Source organism: Macrosteles quadrilineatus, unplaced genomic scaffold, assembly GCF_028750875.1.
Source record: "Macrosteles quadrilineatus isolate MER2022 unplaced genomic scaffold, UCM_ALF_1.0 Scaffold_3__2_contigs__length_128488019, whole genome shotgun sequence".
NCBI classification, from domain to species: domain Eukaryota; kingdom Metazoa; phylum Arthropoda; class Insecta; order Hemiptera; family Cicadellidae; genus Macrosteles; species Macrosteles quadrilineatus.
The window spans coordinates 43,664,870-43,680,233 of record NW_026542596.1 but is presented as its reverse complement, the minus strand read 5'-3'; the positions used below and the strand labels follow the sequence as shown (position 1 = coordinate 43,680,233).

At 32.9% G+C, this 15,364-nt stretch overlaps 1 protein-coding gene across 2 annotated transcripts in view; it reads right to left on the bottom strand.

The window, feature by feature from the left end:
• LOC128991135 (uncharacterized) overlaps positions 1-15,364 on the bottom strand; it is a 37,138-nt gene that overhangs the window by 3,110 nt on the left and 18,664 nt on the right. The window contains exons 5-9 of one of the 2 annotated variants that reach the window (XM_054413895.1): positions 13,477-13,653; positions 8,349-8,570; positions 5,548-5,770; positions 4,488-4,636; positions 1,248-1,354 (exon numbers count right to left, since the gene is read on the bottom strand). In XM_054413895.1, coding sequence (XP_054269870.1) covers positions 1,248-1,354; positions 4,488-4,636; positions 5,548-5,770; positions 8,349-8,570; positions 13,477-13,653 — 878 coding nt within the window. The remainder of the gene's footprint in view (positions 1-1,247; positions 1,355-4,487; positions 4,637-5,547; positions 5,771-8,348; positions 8,571-13,476; positions 13,654-15,364) is intronic. The other variant, XM_054413896.1, reaches the window with a different exon arrangement.

Here is a 15,364-nt window from a genome sequence, read left to right as displayed (position 1 = left end):
TTGTGTTGCTTAGTCTATGGTACAATGAACTGGTGTTTGTTTATTTACTCAAAAAATATGTTTGTGGTGTAGATTGAGGAGGGTTATGTTTGGTTTTAAAGTGAGGTTGTATACGTTTTGTAAAGTATTGCCTTTGACTATTAATACAACAAAGTATTGCTCAAAGTTTCATTTTTTAATTTATATAGTAAGCTACATGTGAAGAGGCTTGACTAAAATTGAAGAATTATGGTAAAACATTCCATTCATGAAGCATCAGTATGAAGCAATTGATGCTATTGCTACACTAAGGTATGTTGTCATATTCTTATGGATCTATTAACATCAAAAGTAGGGGTTTGAATGTATGGAGGTTTACGCTTTTAAATCAGTTTATATTTTCAAACTAAATCATAGAGTTGCTGTATTTTAAAACACACATCAGCACCACTTTTATAGATCTCTAGGTCACATTTTCTTCCCGTTGCAAAGCACAGGTATAGCAGCTTGTTAATTCTGAAATTCCTTATATTAATTTTATTGTAAAGCTTTAATTAACAGGTTGACATGTTATTTGAACATAAAATTTATCTAGCTTTCTTTCAACCCCACACATTTTTCAGTCATACTGAATACAACAAAAGCTTGATACAAAAACATAATTGGGATTAGAGGTCTTTTTTATTTGCAAACAAAAGTCAATAAACTACTTAAACAAACGTAAAACAGTAGACTCCTGATTGACCATGATTGTAATGTTTATAAAAAAAAATATATATATTTAAATATATATATCATGCGAGTTAAATGTATTTTATACAGAGCAAGATATTTAGTGTGAAGAGACACATCAGACTATAGACTTGCCACTGTTTGCTTCACTGACAAGTGAATATCTATTTACAACCAATGGAGGTAAAAAGTTACATTTTTGTGTATTTTAGTTTTTGTTATTACTCGGCTACAGGCTCTCCAATATAATTTGTTTTGTACGTAGAAGTGTGTGAAATAAAGCCGATGAATATAAACTGCATTTGAAACATTTTATTATTACCTAAACCTGAATGAAAGCTTTATAAATTCAAAGTCAATGTTGGTTAGTTCATGGACAGTTTATGTTGGTTTTGCACTATCGACGAACTCTTAGCTACACATTATTGTGGATATAGGGAGTCTACTGTGAAAATGTGGTCTAAATGAAAATGGGAAGTGAAAACTTGCAAAATATATATTTTATCCTTTGGAGATGTTTTCTAGCAAGTCCTTACCAAACATTGTTGATGAGGCCATTGAGATACATTGCAGAAAGCAGATCACACGCTGCCGTTCTCGGCTCAGGCATCTCATCTTCCAACAACGTTGTAAATGCTAGGTCCTTCAAAATGGTTTGAAATTATTAAAATATCCAATACTTATAGGGTAGACAATTAATGAATAAGCCAACAAAAATAATCTTAAACTAATACAAAGATTTTACATTTAATTTGAACGGATTTATTTTGATAAAGTTAATTGATTTTTTCCAGCACGAGGCTGATTGAAGTAATGAAAGATTGTTTCATAAAATTAAGTTATACACTTGAGTTGTTTCTGTTGAATATAGTTTTGTATTTAACTATATAAATTTGTATTTTTAGTGTTTGACATTTGAGTTGTTAGTTTAGTTGTCTTTGAGATGTATGAAAAAAGCAAAATAAAAAACCCTCACACTGTTAGTATATTAGTTAATGACAACTATTATTCTCCTAAAATTTTATTCACTGTAATCTCTGTTAACAATATATTTAAAGTCATCAAAATGTTGTATAACTAAAATCATGTCAGTAAGAAAATCTTTTAATAGTTTTAATAATCAACTGTTGAATACAATAAATAATTCAATAAACAACAAAACGAACCAATCAGAATGACCATGTAACCAAGGAAGGACCCACTAGAAAAACAGGCCATGCTGCTGCGTGGGCAGCGCAACACTACGTCACAGTGGTGGATAGTTGTACTACATTAAAATTCTAACAAACAGCAAGCGTATTTGCCTAAAACATATGGGATATATGACAGGGAATCTATCCACAAGTGTGACGTCATGGATCCTGCAGCATTGCCTGTTTTTCTAGTGGGGCCTTTATGTAACACACCGTAACACTTGAGCAAACCCCACCCCCTAACCCCTTGCGTTATGTAACTCGATCGTAGTAGACTTTAATAACAGTTTAAGCATAATAAATTTTACTAGAGGAATATGGACAGTCATTAAACTTGTAATGACTGTTGTTAAATAAACTTTTTACTTTTTATAATCAAAGCAAAATTGATAAAAACAAACAAGATTGTTTGACTAATCTTACTAATATTAAAAATGTGAAAGTTTGGGTGTTTGTTTGTTTGTTTGAAATTCAATCACACATTGACTACTGGATGGATTGGGCTGAAATTCTGCATGATGATAGCTCTTATTCCCGAATAACATATAGGCACATTATTATCTCAAAAATCATTTCGGGCTCCGCCCCAGTGGCTCTGCAGTTCCCCATGTTAACCTTATGAGTATTCATATTTAAAGGGAATTAAATAATTAAGTCAACTGTTTCAACTAAAAAAGTTGGTTCTATGATATATACAGGGTGATTGATATAAGTGTGCCAGCCGTTTTATTCGAAAACTATAAGAGATATCAAAAAAAGTTAAATGGTAAGTGCCTTGGATATTTTATTAAAAAAATTGTAGTCAAGTCAAAAAAATTATTTTAGCCGCCATTTTTCCAATAGGGCCGCCAACTTTGTTTTTTCTTACGGAACACCCTGTATTTTATGATGTATTCTGGTAGAAAAAGTAATTTTAAGACGATTTTATTCTTGTGATTTTTTTCATAAACCTAACCGTTTCAAAGATAATAATGGTTAAAAATTTCTGCATGAGAAAGAGTTTCGATAAAGGCCTGAGCAAGCATACCAGCTGTTTTGCTCGAAAACCATTCAAAATTTCACAACTTAAACCATTATTATCTTTGAAACGGTTAGGTTTATGAAAAAAATCACAAGAATAAAATTGTCTTAAAATTACTTTTTCTACCAGAATACATCATAAAATACAGGGTGTTTTATAAGAAAAATCAAAGTTGGCGGCAATATTGGAAAAATGGCAGCTAAAATATTTTTTTTGACTTTACTATAATTTTTTAAATAAAAAATCTAAGGCACTTACCATTTAACTTTTTTTGATATCTCTTATAGTTTTCGAATAAAACGGCTGGCACACTTATATCAATCACCCTGTATGCAAACGCATTAAAAAGTTGTAATATTTACCAACAGGGTGCAGCACTATTATTTTATTGCATTTGTGAAAACAGCTAATTTGAACTAAGCAGCAACAAAAATCTGTGATACGCAATGTGAACTGTCAAAGTAGGATTGTTTACAGCTATGTTTTTGTTTTTAATTTCATTTGTGATATTTTGCGAATTTGTAATAGTTTATTTTTCTCTATTGTTTAGGTGAAGTGGTAGAACATTATGGCAATGGTAGATGTGGTATACTATAGTATACAGTAAATTTAAAGAAGCAAATTTTATCAAACCGTGTCCTCCCCCATTGCAAATGCTAGGTCGAGTATAACTGCAATAAGCATTTTATACTTATATGCCAACCCCGTACGAAGGACGGGTACTCTGCTAGTAATATAATAAAACAACAAAATAAATTATCTCAATTAAAACGTAACAAATTTCATTTGCAACTAATAAAATTTTTTTAGATAAATGGAGAAATAAATAACAGTTACATTGTTAAGGACTAAAGAACAAAATAGAAGATTTAGGCTACCAGTAATAACATGAAATAAAATTAAAGTAAAAACTAAGGTAAATGATAAACAGCTGTTTGGTAACAAATTTCTCCACAGAAAATATAATTTTGAGATTGTAAAACTTGTTCATGTTACATTTTTAGATTTACTGTTATTAAGGTAGCATGAAGGACGTGGACATATCTTTTTGTATAGGTAACTAACTGATTTAGATTTCAATTTGATTTTTTTGTATTTTTAAAGAGGAATGTGTGCGTTATCTTATGTCTTGTTGAGCCAAACCCCACTCACCCATGTAATGTAGCGTAAGGCTATGTCACACCCCCTCCCCCCTCTAAGTTTGTTACGTAATATGTTTATGGCCCCTAACCCCTTAGTCTCCTCTCTTGGAAAAGAATTAGCACATATTTAAATATTAACCATCAGCAAGGACTTTCTGCTGAAACAACCTGTCCACAACTGCCCTTTCTCTCTTCCTCCTGTCTCATGCCCTCTCTTCTTAGGTCTCATTGTACTAGGCTGCGGACCTGCTATGGCGCAAACAACACAGATCTATCCCTTGTTACGAAGTATAGTAAACTTAACAGTAGCCTACTCAATGAAATAACTTAGCAATTGAAATAGAAAACAAGTTTTTATTCATAACTTAAGAAGCAAATATATGATAACAAGGTAAATTAGTTCCTAATTTGGCAACTTACACTCAGATCCTTTATTGAGAGTTTATCTATGTAGTTCTTGGTAGTCACAACTTGGCTCATAACCTTAAGCGCAGAGCTTCTTACATACGATGAAGAATCTTTGGTGACTAATTCCAAAACAGGACAAAAAATACCTCCTTTAAAAATCCCTGCAAAAATTGTATCCAATTATAATAAGGAATAGGACCTGAAAACACTTGATTTTATTACTTGCTCAGATTATTATAATTTTTTTTTTTGCAATAAGGATTGTTTCATAAATATATCGCGCATAAACTATACAAATTTGTAATTTCTTAAAATGTTCTTTTGTCGAATAATCTCATTTAAGCTTAAGCATCATAATTGTGATAGCCTCTTTTTGCCACTTCAGAATGCCATCCATATTTAATTTTTTTGTTGACCCATGCAATGCTAAAACCGAATTCAAGATGAGAGTAAATGTGAGCAAAATACAGTACCTTTTAGGGTTTTCAAATTACAATAAAAGGACATTTTTGACAATGCAAAAATTCTGGAGTTATTTTTAATTAAAACTTTCTGTGTGTGTTTATCCCAATTAAAATTTTCACCTATTGTTAAACCCAGAAAGTTGATTTTATTTTCCTTTTTAATTTTAAGTTGTAAGTTATTGTTGGCTCTTTTGTAATTTTGTTCTGTGCCGTTCTGAAATTTATAAATATTGTTTTTTGTGAATTTAACAATAAGTTATGATTGTAAAAATAGTTTCCAATATTCTCTAATTCTACATCATGTAAAAATTTCAGTTTCTTCTGGAGATACAATCAAATTGGAATCATCAGCATAAAGACATAATTTAGAATTTTGCTTGTAGGTTGAAGTATCTATTAAAGTACATAAGATAGAAAGATTTTACAACCATCCCTTGAGTTAATTTTTTTGTTTGTTTTTCATTTTCTTAAACTATTAACATTATTTGGCTAAGTCCGGCACTACTGAGAGGCCATTGAGCATCTCAGAGTGTGTAAATGCATTTTTACCTCATCCCTAAAAAAAATATAAAATATAAAAATAAAAAATAAAATATTTTAACACTCACTCAGGTCTCCAACTTGAACTGCAGATTGATAAACTTCCAGTAATCCGTTTCTAATTTCCCAACTTGACTGGGACTGATCATTTAAAATTTTCTTTAAAAGCCAGAAAATATTTCTCATCGAAAATAATATATGTTCATTAAATTGTAAACGATCTTCTGATATGTAGAGTGAAAACTTCATATTTATTAGGCTATTTAAAAGTTGAAGAGTGCTTGCAGTAATCTGAAAAACAGGGTTATTTGGTGTACTTAATTATTCTTTTTAGAACCTAAAGAGTTATAGTTGAAATACATTTTTTATCGAGACAAATCTAGGGCCTTCTGGTCATTTTTAAAGACTTAAATTATACAGGAGCAGTTCAGCTACTAGACAGTGAGTAAAATTCCTCTAACCAAATTCCTTTAGGACTTTGGACTTTAACTTCATTAGGGCTCTTCTTAATAACTGTGATTGTTCACGCACAAAAATTGTTACCATCTTTGATAGTTTTACAATGGAGTTCGCTCGAAATCTGGTGAGGGGCGTGTAAAATGTGTAGTCAGCTTTTACCACCGTTTTTTTAAATAGCAACTAACAAGCAAGTGCTGTGAGTACACTGAGCTAGTTTACCAGCTGATCGTGAAACAGCTGACTAAGCTTGTGAACTTCCCCTGTGTAATCAAGCCTTAACTTTCAACAATTCTAGAAAGAGATAAACAAACATAGCTTATCTCAAAAAAATATTCTGTTGGTCTATCAAAGAGTACCCCAGGCCATAAACTTGTTTGTTTCCTACTTATAAAAAAAAAAAAATTAACTGGTTGAACTATTGTGTAATTTATTTTTGAATTAGCTTTTAACAACACTTCAACAACACAACACAACATCAATCACACTACAATCACTATTGTTTTATATATATATATATATATCCTTATATATAATACATGAAGGCGATTTCTACGAAACACTACTCCCCCGTTAATAATGAACGGATTTTTATAAACGACGTGTCAAAATAAAGTATTTTTTGTGTAGACGCCCCCTTTCACCAATTCCTGTAATAAAAGTCCTCAGGCTTTGCACCACAGGCCATCAAACTCCCAATGTATTTCTTATGAAGAAAAGACTTTGTTTACTGAGACATACGAATAATTTGTATTAATTACAGCTGTTCGTAGTAAACATAGTATACACACAAGAGCGTTCGTTTTCAGAGTGAGTTCGTTGTCAGTTTTGATTACTGGAGTGGAGTCATTGATCACATTATCTTGGGTTTGCCTCTTTTACATAGGAAATTGTGAGTTTTAGGGTTATTCGTTTTGAAGTAACGCATGTAATACTTTTAAATTGCTCGAATTCAAGCAACAGTTGCACTAGTATATATATAATATATAATTTAACACTAACTAAGAAGTTCAGAATAGTCATGAATGGTCATATTATACACAAAAGTTTTAACAAAAGATGAAATTAATTATAAGTCAGCTTAAGTCGATTTGAAAGTGAGTTATGTCCGGTTCCATTTAATCAACATGCCTACAATCAATTGTTATCAAACGAAACACAATAGCCTCCTCTAATACACATCATGTTGCCGTGGTAATAACAAACGTAAACATTAAACATAAACATTGTGCAAATGCTTCATTCCCTAATTAGTGTAACAGCTGTTTACAAGGGTGTTGCAATTTTTGTCTCTATCAGATGAATCTAAAAAATTTGTAATAATCTTATAAAATTACAAAACTCCTGGGTGTAAATGCAAACAAAATATAAATTGGTCTGACAATCAAATTCATCCATTTGGCATAATATGAGCTCATCTCTGGCTAAAGCACTGTTTGGTCTGAGAGTGGTTTTTTTATCTTCGGGTTTGCATGCAGCTATTGCTGCGTATCATTCTTACTGGACTTCCTGTGTTATTATCTCATGGGGCAGATCCCTCATTGCCAAGGGTATTTTTATTTTACAAAAAAGGCAATACAAATGTTAGCTAATACTAATCGTTTTTAGTGTTTTTCTTGCCGCCCCCTTTACATTAAGATGAAACTCTTTATGACTCAAGCTGTTCATTTTTCAATTGTGCATGTTTGTAAAAAGAAATTATGAGAAATTTGTACCATCAATATAACATCCAACACAGGAGTAATCTGCAATGTCCTGTGCATAGATCATAGGTAGGACAATTTACAATTGCCTCCCAGAACAAATTAAAGCTGAAGAAAATACATATTTTCACCTATCAAAAAAACTAAGACTATCTCATGCTCTCATATCCCACAGAGAAGTAAGATACAGAGGGAACTTTTAATGGTATACTTAAGTAGTGTCTAGCACCAGTTGCTTGTGTCTAGATAAAATTAATTCTATTGGTCATCCCTTTTTGCTCTCCTTTCCCCCTCACCATCTCATACTACAGTGCTCACATTGTAGTAAGAGCCTGTGTGCTACAATAGCTGCCTGTTGTAAACAAGAGCTGTTCAGGCTCTTCCTTCGTTGGTACTAACATATTTCTGTCCCACCATTCCAAAGCTAAAAACACACAGTTGTTCCATAAGCATTATTATTCTATATCTTACTTCTCTGGGTATGTCCTTACTTCCTAGACGATTTTCTATATTAGTTTAGCATAAGAAAATATTTGAATTAATATACCACATGTTTAAATGTGAATAATTACAGTTTTAGTACATTTGATAAACATTTCATTTCATTTCCTCCAATTGAGATACTCGATCATAAGTGGTTAAATCCCAAAGCATCATTGTTAAATTAGGTAATTGTGCTTAAAAAACACTAATTTTAGTAACATACATACCCAAACATCGTCACCTCTTGTAGCTAATAAAAGTTTTTCGATGACATTTAGAACTCTTTGGGTGTCATAGTGTGAGCTTGTTTTGACAATTTTATTGATAGTTGAAATCATACGTAAAAGGAGCGTTCTGAGTTGTGTGTAGAAAGGGCCATCCCTATCGGAGCAAAGATCTCCCAACACTCCAATAATACAGCATAAAAGTTCCCTGGATACTCTTTCCTTCTGAAAATTATGAAAAGATGAATAATATATTTATTAACACAGAAAACCAACATGTACAACACAGGAGACAGTGGAATGTGAGAGCTATTAATTAGGGATGTGTCAACTCTCGATACTACCGATAGTTACTGTCCAGAACATCAGTCACTTTCCATCGATGCATCGAAAACATCGTTTATCGATGCACATTCATTTACATCACACCTGCGATCTAGTCCGTGGAATCATCGCTCGTGTAAACTGATGTGTCACCGGGTCGCGAGGAATGCTAGTCAATGCAAGTCAACTTGATATGTCGCTCGTGTGAACCCTTCCTCTTTGAAAAACACTTTAAACATATGTACTCTTTGCTTTTGCTTACGTTAGAAAGTTCTTTCCATTATCTACCACCACTGGGACCAGCTTTGTTCTGCAAGATTTGTACTAACTGCACCTCGCGGTCGGTAAAGATTTGAACAGTTTACTGCAAAAAAATACTAACAAGATGAAACCTAAACATTGAAATCTACCACCACTTACCATCTTTAATGTAGATTTACAGTCTTAAGAGTTAACGGTAACTTATAAGTGTAAATTTATGTTTTAAGTGTTAGTCATATTTTCTTTTATTTACTTTCCATTAAATTAGTGCAATAAGACGTATTTCTAAAACTTATCATAATTAAATATGTAATTTAAAATCTTCAGTTGTATCTCCATACATGCAGGTAAGACTATTTCCGTGATACAGGCAGATCATGTAAATTTCCTTTCTTAACATATTGTGTAGATGTGTCAATCAAATTATGTCTTTTTCCGTCAAATTGGCAGTACTGTATTATGAATCTGCTTCACAGTACTAATTCGTGGTCGAGATCAATCATTTTTAGATGCTGTATACTATGAATCTTGGTGAAGTTCGGTACCTAATCTAATATTTGATTGTTTTCATATTTTCTTAAAAATGAGTCAGCATAATAGTTATTTATTGGTTTGTGGTAGACATTATGCAGACTTTAACATCGCTAATAACGAAGAATGCGCTTAACAAGCATTTTAAAATGTCCGCTATGTGGACTTAGTTTCAATTTGTATTTTTTTACCATGATTTAAAATAACTAATATTAACTACAGTTTCCTACGTGATTCTTGATATAATTTAACACAGGCTTACAACTCATGTCAGAGCAGAAAGCTAACTCTTGTTAGCGGGAAGGGTGAAGAGAGTGACATAGCAATGACAGGACGCAGTTTGTATCAAGGATTAGTGGGTCGACGAAAACATTTTACTGACCGCAAGGGGCTTCATTTTGTCAGCGTTTAGCTTGGAAACATTGTTTTGGTAGTAAAGTACAAAGTAGAAAGTCTTAGAATTTGTATCAAACAGTTGAGAACTTAGCGGTGCCGGTGCTTATGACTGGGGCGCGACGCATCGAAGGGCGGTGCTACGCGTATGCTTTAAGAAGCCTGCACGTGCTCTCTTTGCCGACGCCCCACACTTCATCAGCTCGTTTAGATGACTAAACCAGATATAAATTTAAAAACCTTACAAAACATGTTAGGCTATATCAGCAATGCGGGGGGGGGGGGGGGGGAGCTGAGAGGGCCCACGAACGGGTGAGCGGGAAACGGTGAGCAGATGAGAGGCTGGTGAGACGAGTGGGGCCGAAAAATTGGAGTTCATTCTTGTCTAAATTTATTATCAATCATTCAATAATTGTATTGAACAAGTAATAACATTGATGTTATTAATAATATGTTGTTATCAGTTATCGTTTAATTTCGTTAGGCCACTTCAGTGATAACGAACTAGGGTAACAAATTTAACGTGTTGTAACGTGGTTCTTTGATTATTATGCAATCTTACTTTCGTCACAGAGAATTATTTTACTTCTCGGTGATTTTGTACACTGCTTATGTCGTCTGCAAACATTTTGAAACATCAAGTTACAGTACTTTGGAGCCTGAAGTCATGAATGTTTGGCTGGGGATTTTAATATTGTATTATTTTATATCTTAGTTTTGCCATAATATTGATTGTATTTTGTATTTTTAAATACACTATACTGCTACCCTACTGACTGTGTTTGTTAGCCCATATCTTATTTTACCTCACAACTAACCAATACTAAAGACATTTGTTGTAAGTTAAACGCTTGAAATCCATACAAAGATTAAAAAAATGCAATAGGCTATTTTAGCCTGTGTGATAAAAGTGTGTCAATCTATTAAATTATAACTAGCTTTTAGTACATGAGTTAATTATAACCAAAGATTAAACTAACCTAATAAATTAATAATTTAATACTTTACTTTGAAATGGCAACCATACCAATGTAGGTATTTTAAGCCAAGAATTAATGGAGATGAGTGTAGGATGAGTGGCCCAACCTTTTAGTTTTGAAAGGGACTAAGGCCGACATATTCCTTAGTCACAGCTTTTAATTAATAGCCAATACAGCCAAAGACAACTAAGGGGCTTAGAGTTTATAGGGGAATTCGAACCACATTTTTGCCTTGTAATTAATGAATTAGTCTAATAATCAGGGTAGGCTAATAAAAATGGATAACATTTGTGATAAAATAGATGTAAAACTTCCTTGATACAAACATTCTGATACCTACGAATGGAAAATAAGTTTTTTTTATTTGATTTCAAAACTATTTACAAACACTGATATTGATATAATGATGTAACATTTTCATCAAACCACAACTGAAATACTTAACACACCCTTTTATGGAACATAACCCATAACTTATTTACTACTTTTTTATTATCAATCTGTTTGATCATGGTGGTCCAAAAATAACTCTGGGGGGGAGGGGGAGGGCGTTAGATTATGTTGTATCGGTGGTCTAAAAATAACTCATGAGAGGGGGCCCAAAAAATAAGTTTGCAGGGGGGCCCGTAAAAATTTGTTACGCCACTGGGCTATATCTCTTTGAAAATAATGTTAAATCTATTTGAAGCATCTATATCAAATTAAGACAGAGGCATGTGGGAAATCTAAGGTTTATTTGAGTTTCTTTTTATATATATTAGATTTAATGTATGGAATACCTACTACTAACTATAAATATATTTATTTATTAATATATATTATATTATTAATATACATTATTTAATTTATTATTTTCTTTAGAGAATACTAAATAAATAACAATTGACATTATTAACAAACACCTTTTCACCACACTATGATGTTTTTAGCTGTTCTACATACGTTTATTGGTGGCTGAAAGTTACGTTTTGCTGGCCATGCCAGCTGTCATCGTCATTTGGGGACGGAGCAGGTTTTTACATCCCTAGGGCCGCAAAATCAGCTGTCCGTTTGAATTTGGGTATCACTTAATATTAGAATGATTTTAATTCCCAGTATCTTTGTACCAATTTTTCTCTATCTGTATTATTTTTTTGAAATATTTAACTGTCTGGGGTATTTTTTCCTCCCTGTATATTTTCAACCAATATAAATTAGATATTTTTTATTTGTGTAAATAAAGTTTAAATATGTTTGTTATTTGTAGGATGGTATAAACACACAAATTAATACATTAAACCACACTACCAGCACAGGGCCATATTTAGAATCAATGAGGCCCCTGGCGGCTCTCACCAGAGAGGTCCCTCTATATTTTAATTCTTCAAATGTTGGAACATAAATTGCTTCAACTCGATAAATTGACCTTTTGTTTCCAACAATCCGGTTGGCAAACAGACCTAGGAGACTAAACTAATGAATACTAAGTCTATTATATTTTAAAATAATAATATTAGTGGGTCTTAGTTCGGGGCCAGACATTTTTCACTTCTTTCTACTTGATTCAAAAATGTTAACCTTTGGGCATTGGATAACAATCGGCTGGTTTTGGAATTAAATTATTTATAATATATTATTTAGGTATTTTATTGATGTACTATAATTAGTTCATACAAAATCTGTAATCGCAGCCGAATTGTAAGCGTCTTTTGTGGTTACAGTAAAATCGTGGACATCTGCTGCGGTTGGGGAGGGAAAGTGAAAATCTTCTATGTTCACGGCAAAATAAAATCATCATGCACAATCGCGAAGGCATCATCTTTGTCTCGCCGATCGCGGCAAAATTCATGAATGTCTCCTATGGCCGCAAAATTATAGTTAACATCATGCGCGATCGCAGCAACATCATCTTCGTCTTCTCGGAGACATTATCTTCATCTTCTGCGATCGTGGTGAAATAATAAACGTCTCCTATGACCGCGGAGAGATAGTTATCATCTTGTGCAACCCCGGAGACGTAATCTTTTGTCTCATCTGATTCCAGCAAAATCATAAACGTCTGATGTGGCCGAGCATAAATAGTGAACTTCTTTCGCGATCGTGGAGATCTTAGTCTTTTGCGATCACTAAAAAATCATGAATGTCTTTTATGGCCGTGGAAAAATAATTAACATCTTATTTAAGTGTGGAGACATCATATTCGTCTCTTACCATCGCGGCGAAATCATGAACGTCTCCTGCGGCCGAGGAGAAATAGTTAACAGTTTGTGGGGACATGATATTAGACTCCCGATGTCGCAATAAAGTCCTGGATATCTTCCGCGATTGCGGATGAATAGAGACAAACTCCTACGTTAAAGGTGAAATAGTGAAAATCTTCTGCGGTTGCGCAGATTTCATCAACGTCTCCCGCGATCGTGGCAAAACAGATTATGGTGAAAAAGATTTATCAAGAAAAAAATTTGATGCACCATTTGAGGCTCCCTCGTAGGCCGAGACAACCGCCGTGTCCGCTGTTAGGGAAATACGGCCATGTACCAGCAGCCACATATTGGTAGTTTTCTGTGGCTGTTATCATTCCGCGATGCAATTGCAAATTTGTCTTTAATCTATGCGCTACTAGGCCTACAATAAATCTCCTACAGAAATTTACATTTACTCACAGTAGTTTTATGAAGTAATTTGCCTTGGCAACTCTCTAAGGCATTAACTGCCCAATGACAATATTGTACAAGTGTTGGCTTACTACATGTTTTGAAATCTAAAAATTTTATGATTTGCATTTTGCATATAGGATCACAAGATTTGTGCTGAAGGGGGTAAGACCATAGAAATAAAACCTGAAACAAAAATCAAATAAGAAATAAATAAAACTATCTATTAAGCACGTGTTGTTGTATCTGTTCTACAAAGTTAAATATAAAATAAATATCAAATAACAAAAATCAAATTAAATATTTTTTTATTCATAATATGTACGTATGTACAATAAATGAAGTCAGATCTAATAAAAAATAAACTAATTACCGGTACATTAAAATTTGCTTAGTTACAATTACAGTAAATTTAAATAATACCTACTAGGCCCCTTGCTTTATTTATACTAGCTGTTACCCACGGGCTTCAACCCATTTGACTTCATAAGTATTAATAAAACTATTGATTGGTTAAGTTAAGCTGAAATAAACAAAACAGATTACAGCATTACAAACAAATAATCATTAATCCCACCAGATTTTAATAAGGTAATAAATTGAAAGAATAATAACATACAAATAAGAACAGCTGAGGTATTTAACATTATAGAAAGTTCCCTTTGGAAAGCAATTATGACCTTAAAGGGCAATTTGTGAAAAAATGGATAGTTTTGCGCAAGGTTTCTCGTCATGACGAACATTAAGTATATGGTATATGGGGGTGTGACTTGTAGTTTTCTCAAAAGTTCATATGGGTACTTTTGGCTTTAGCACATATAGATATTTCATTAATTGAATAACAAGAAATGTTCCCAATCATAAATGCATTAAAATTGTTATTGAATTTCTTAATGATTAATGCTTTTACAAGTCACACACTTTAGCATGAGACTGTAAGACGTTTATGCATGTTCTAAAAACTGTGGCTGTGTTCATAATATGTAAACATTTGAGAGCAGCACAGAAAACAACTAAATTGTTGGTGAACAGACATTCAGTTCACTTAGAGCAAAAATCTGTGCAATGATTCTTGTACTATATAAATGGACACTGTGGTTGTCACAAAATGTTAACCAAAGACATTTTACTGTCTTGAGTAATAAGTACGGCAAAGAAATTGAGTTAAAGTTGAGCAAATAAATTAAAGTTAAACTGATTTTGAATCTGGTTGATTTTCATTCAAAACTGACAAGCGTCTACAATATCAGCTGTGGCGGGTAGATATTTATATTTGCGAGGAAAAAATAAATTAACAACCAATGGAGGAGTAATGTTCCAGAGAAGCTAGATAAAAAATAAAATTTTCACGTTTTAGTTGAAACAGTTGTGGAAGTGGAATGAAGCGAACACTCTAACCAAGTCGAAGCTTTCTTAGCTTAGTCAAAGAACCGAGCAGTTGCTCCGTTGTGTTTTGGTAATTTCTAAACAATTGTATAAAAAACACAAAGAGAAAAGAAAATCACTAACGGATTTGTAAACACCTAACCGATGCATTGAACTGTGTGAAGAAAAACTACTGTTAAAAACTAATTCTGTACTCCCCTATACGGTAGACTAATTCCATTGTGAAAAATAAAAAATGTGATATTAAATCACAACTAGGTTGGTTAATTTCCCACATTAACTGAAGACTTGAATATATTTGAACGTGTTAAATATATTTTGAACACATATATTCAAGAAAATAAAAAAAAAACTAAAAGCAGAACTAAAAATAGGCTTTACATTCCTCAATCCAGCTCAAATGTTGTAACTACATTGGTTACGGCCGTTTCAGCATTACAATGTCATTACAAACCACGATATGAACAATCTGAACCCTGGCTTAGAAATACTCCACACAAGTAAGAAAGGA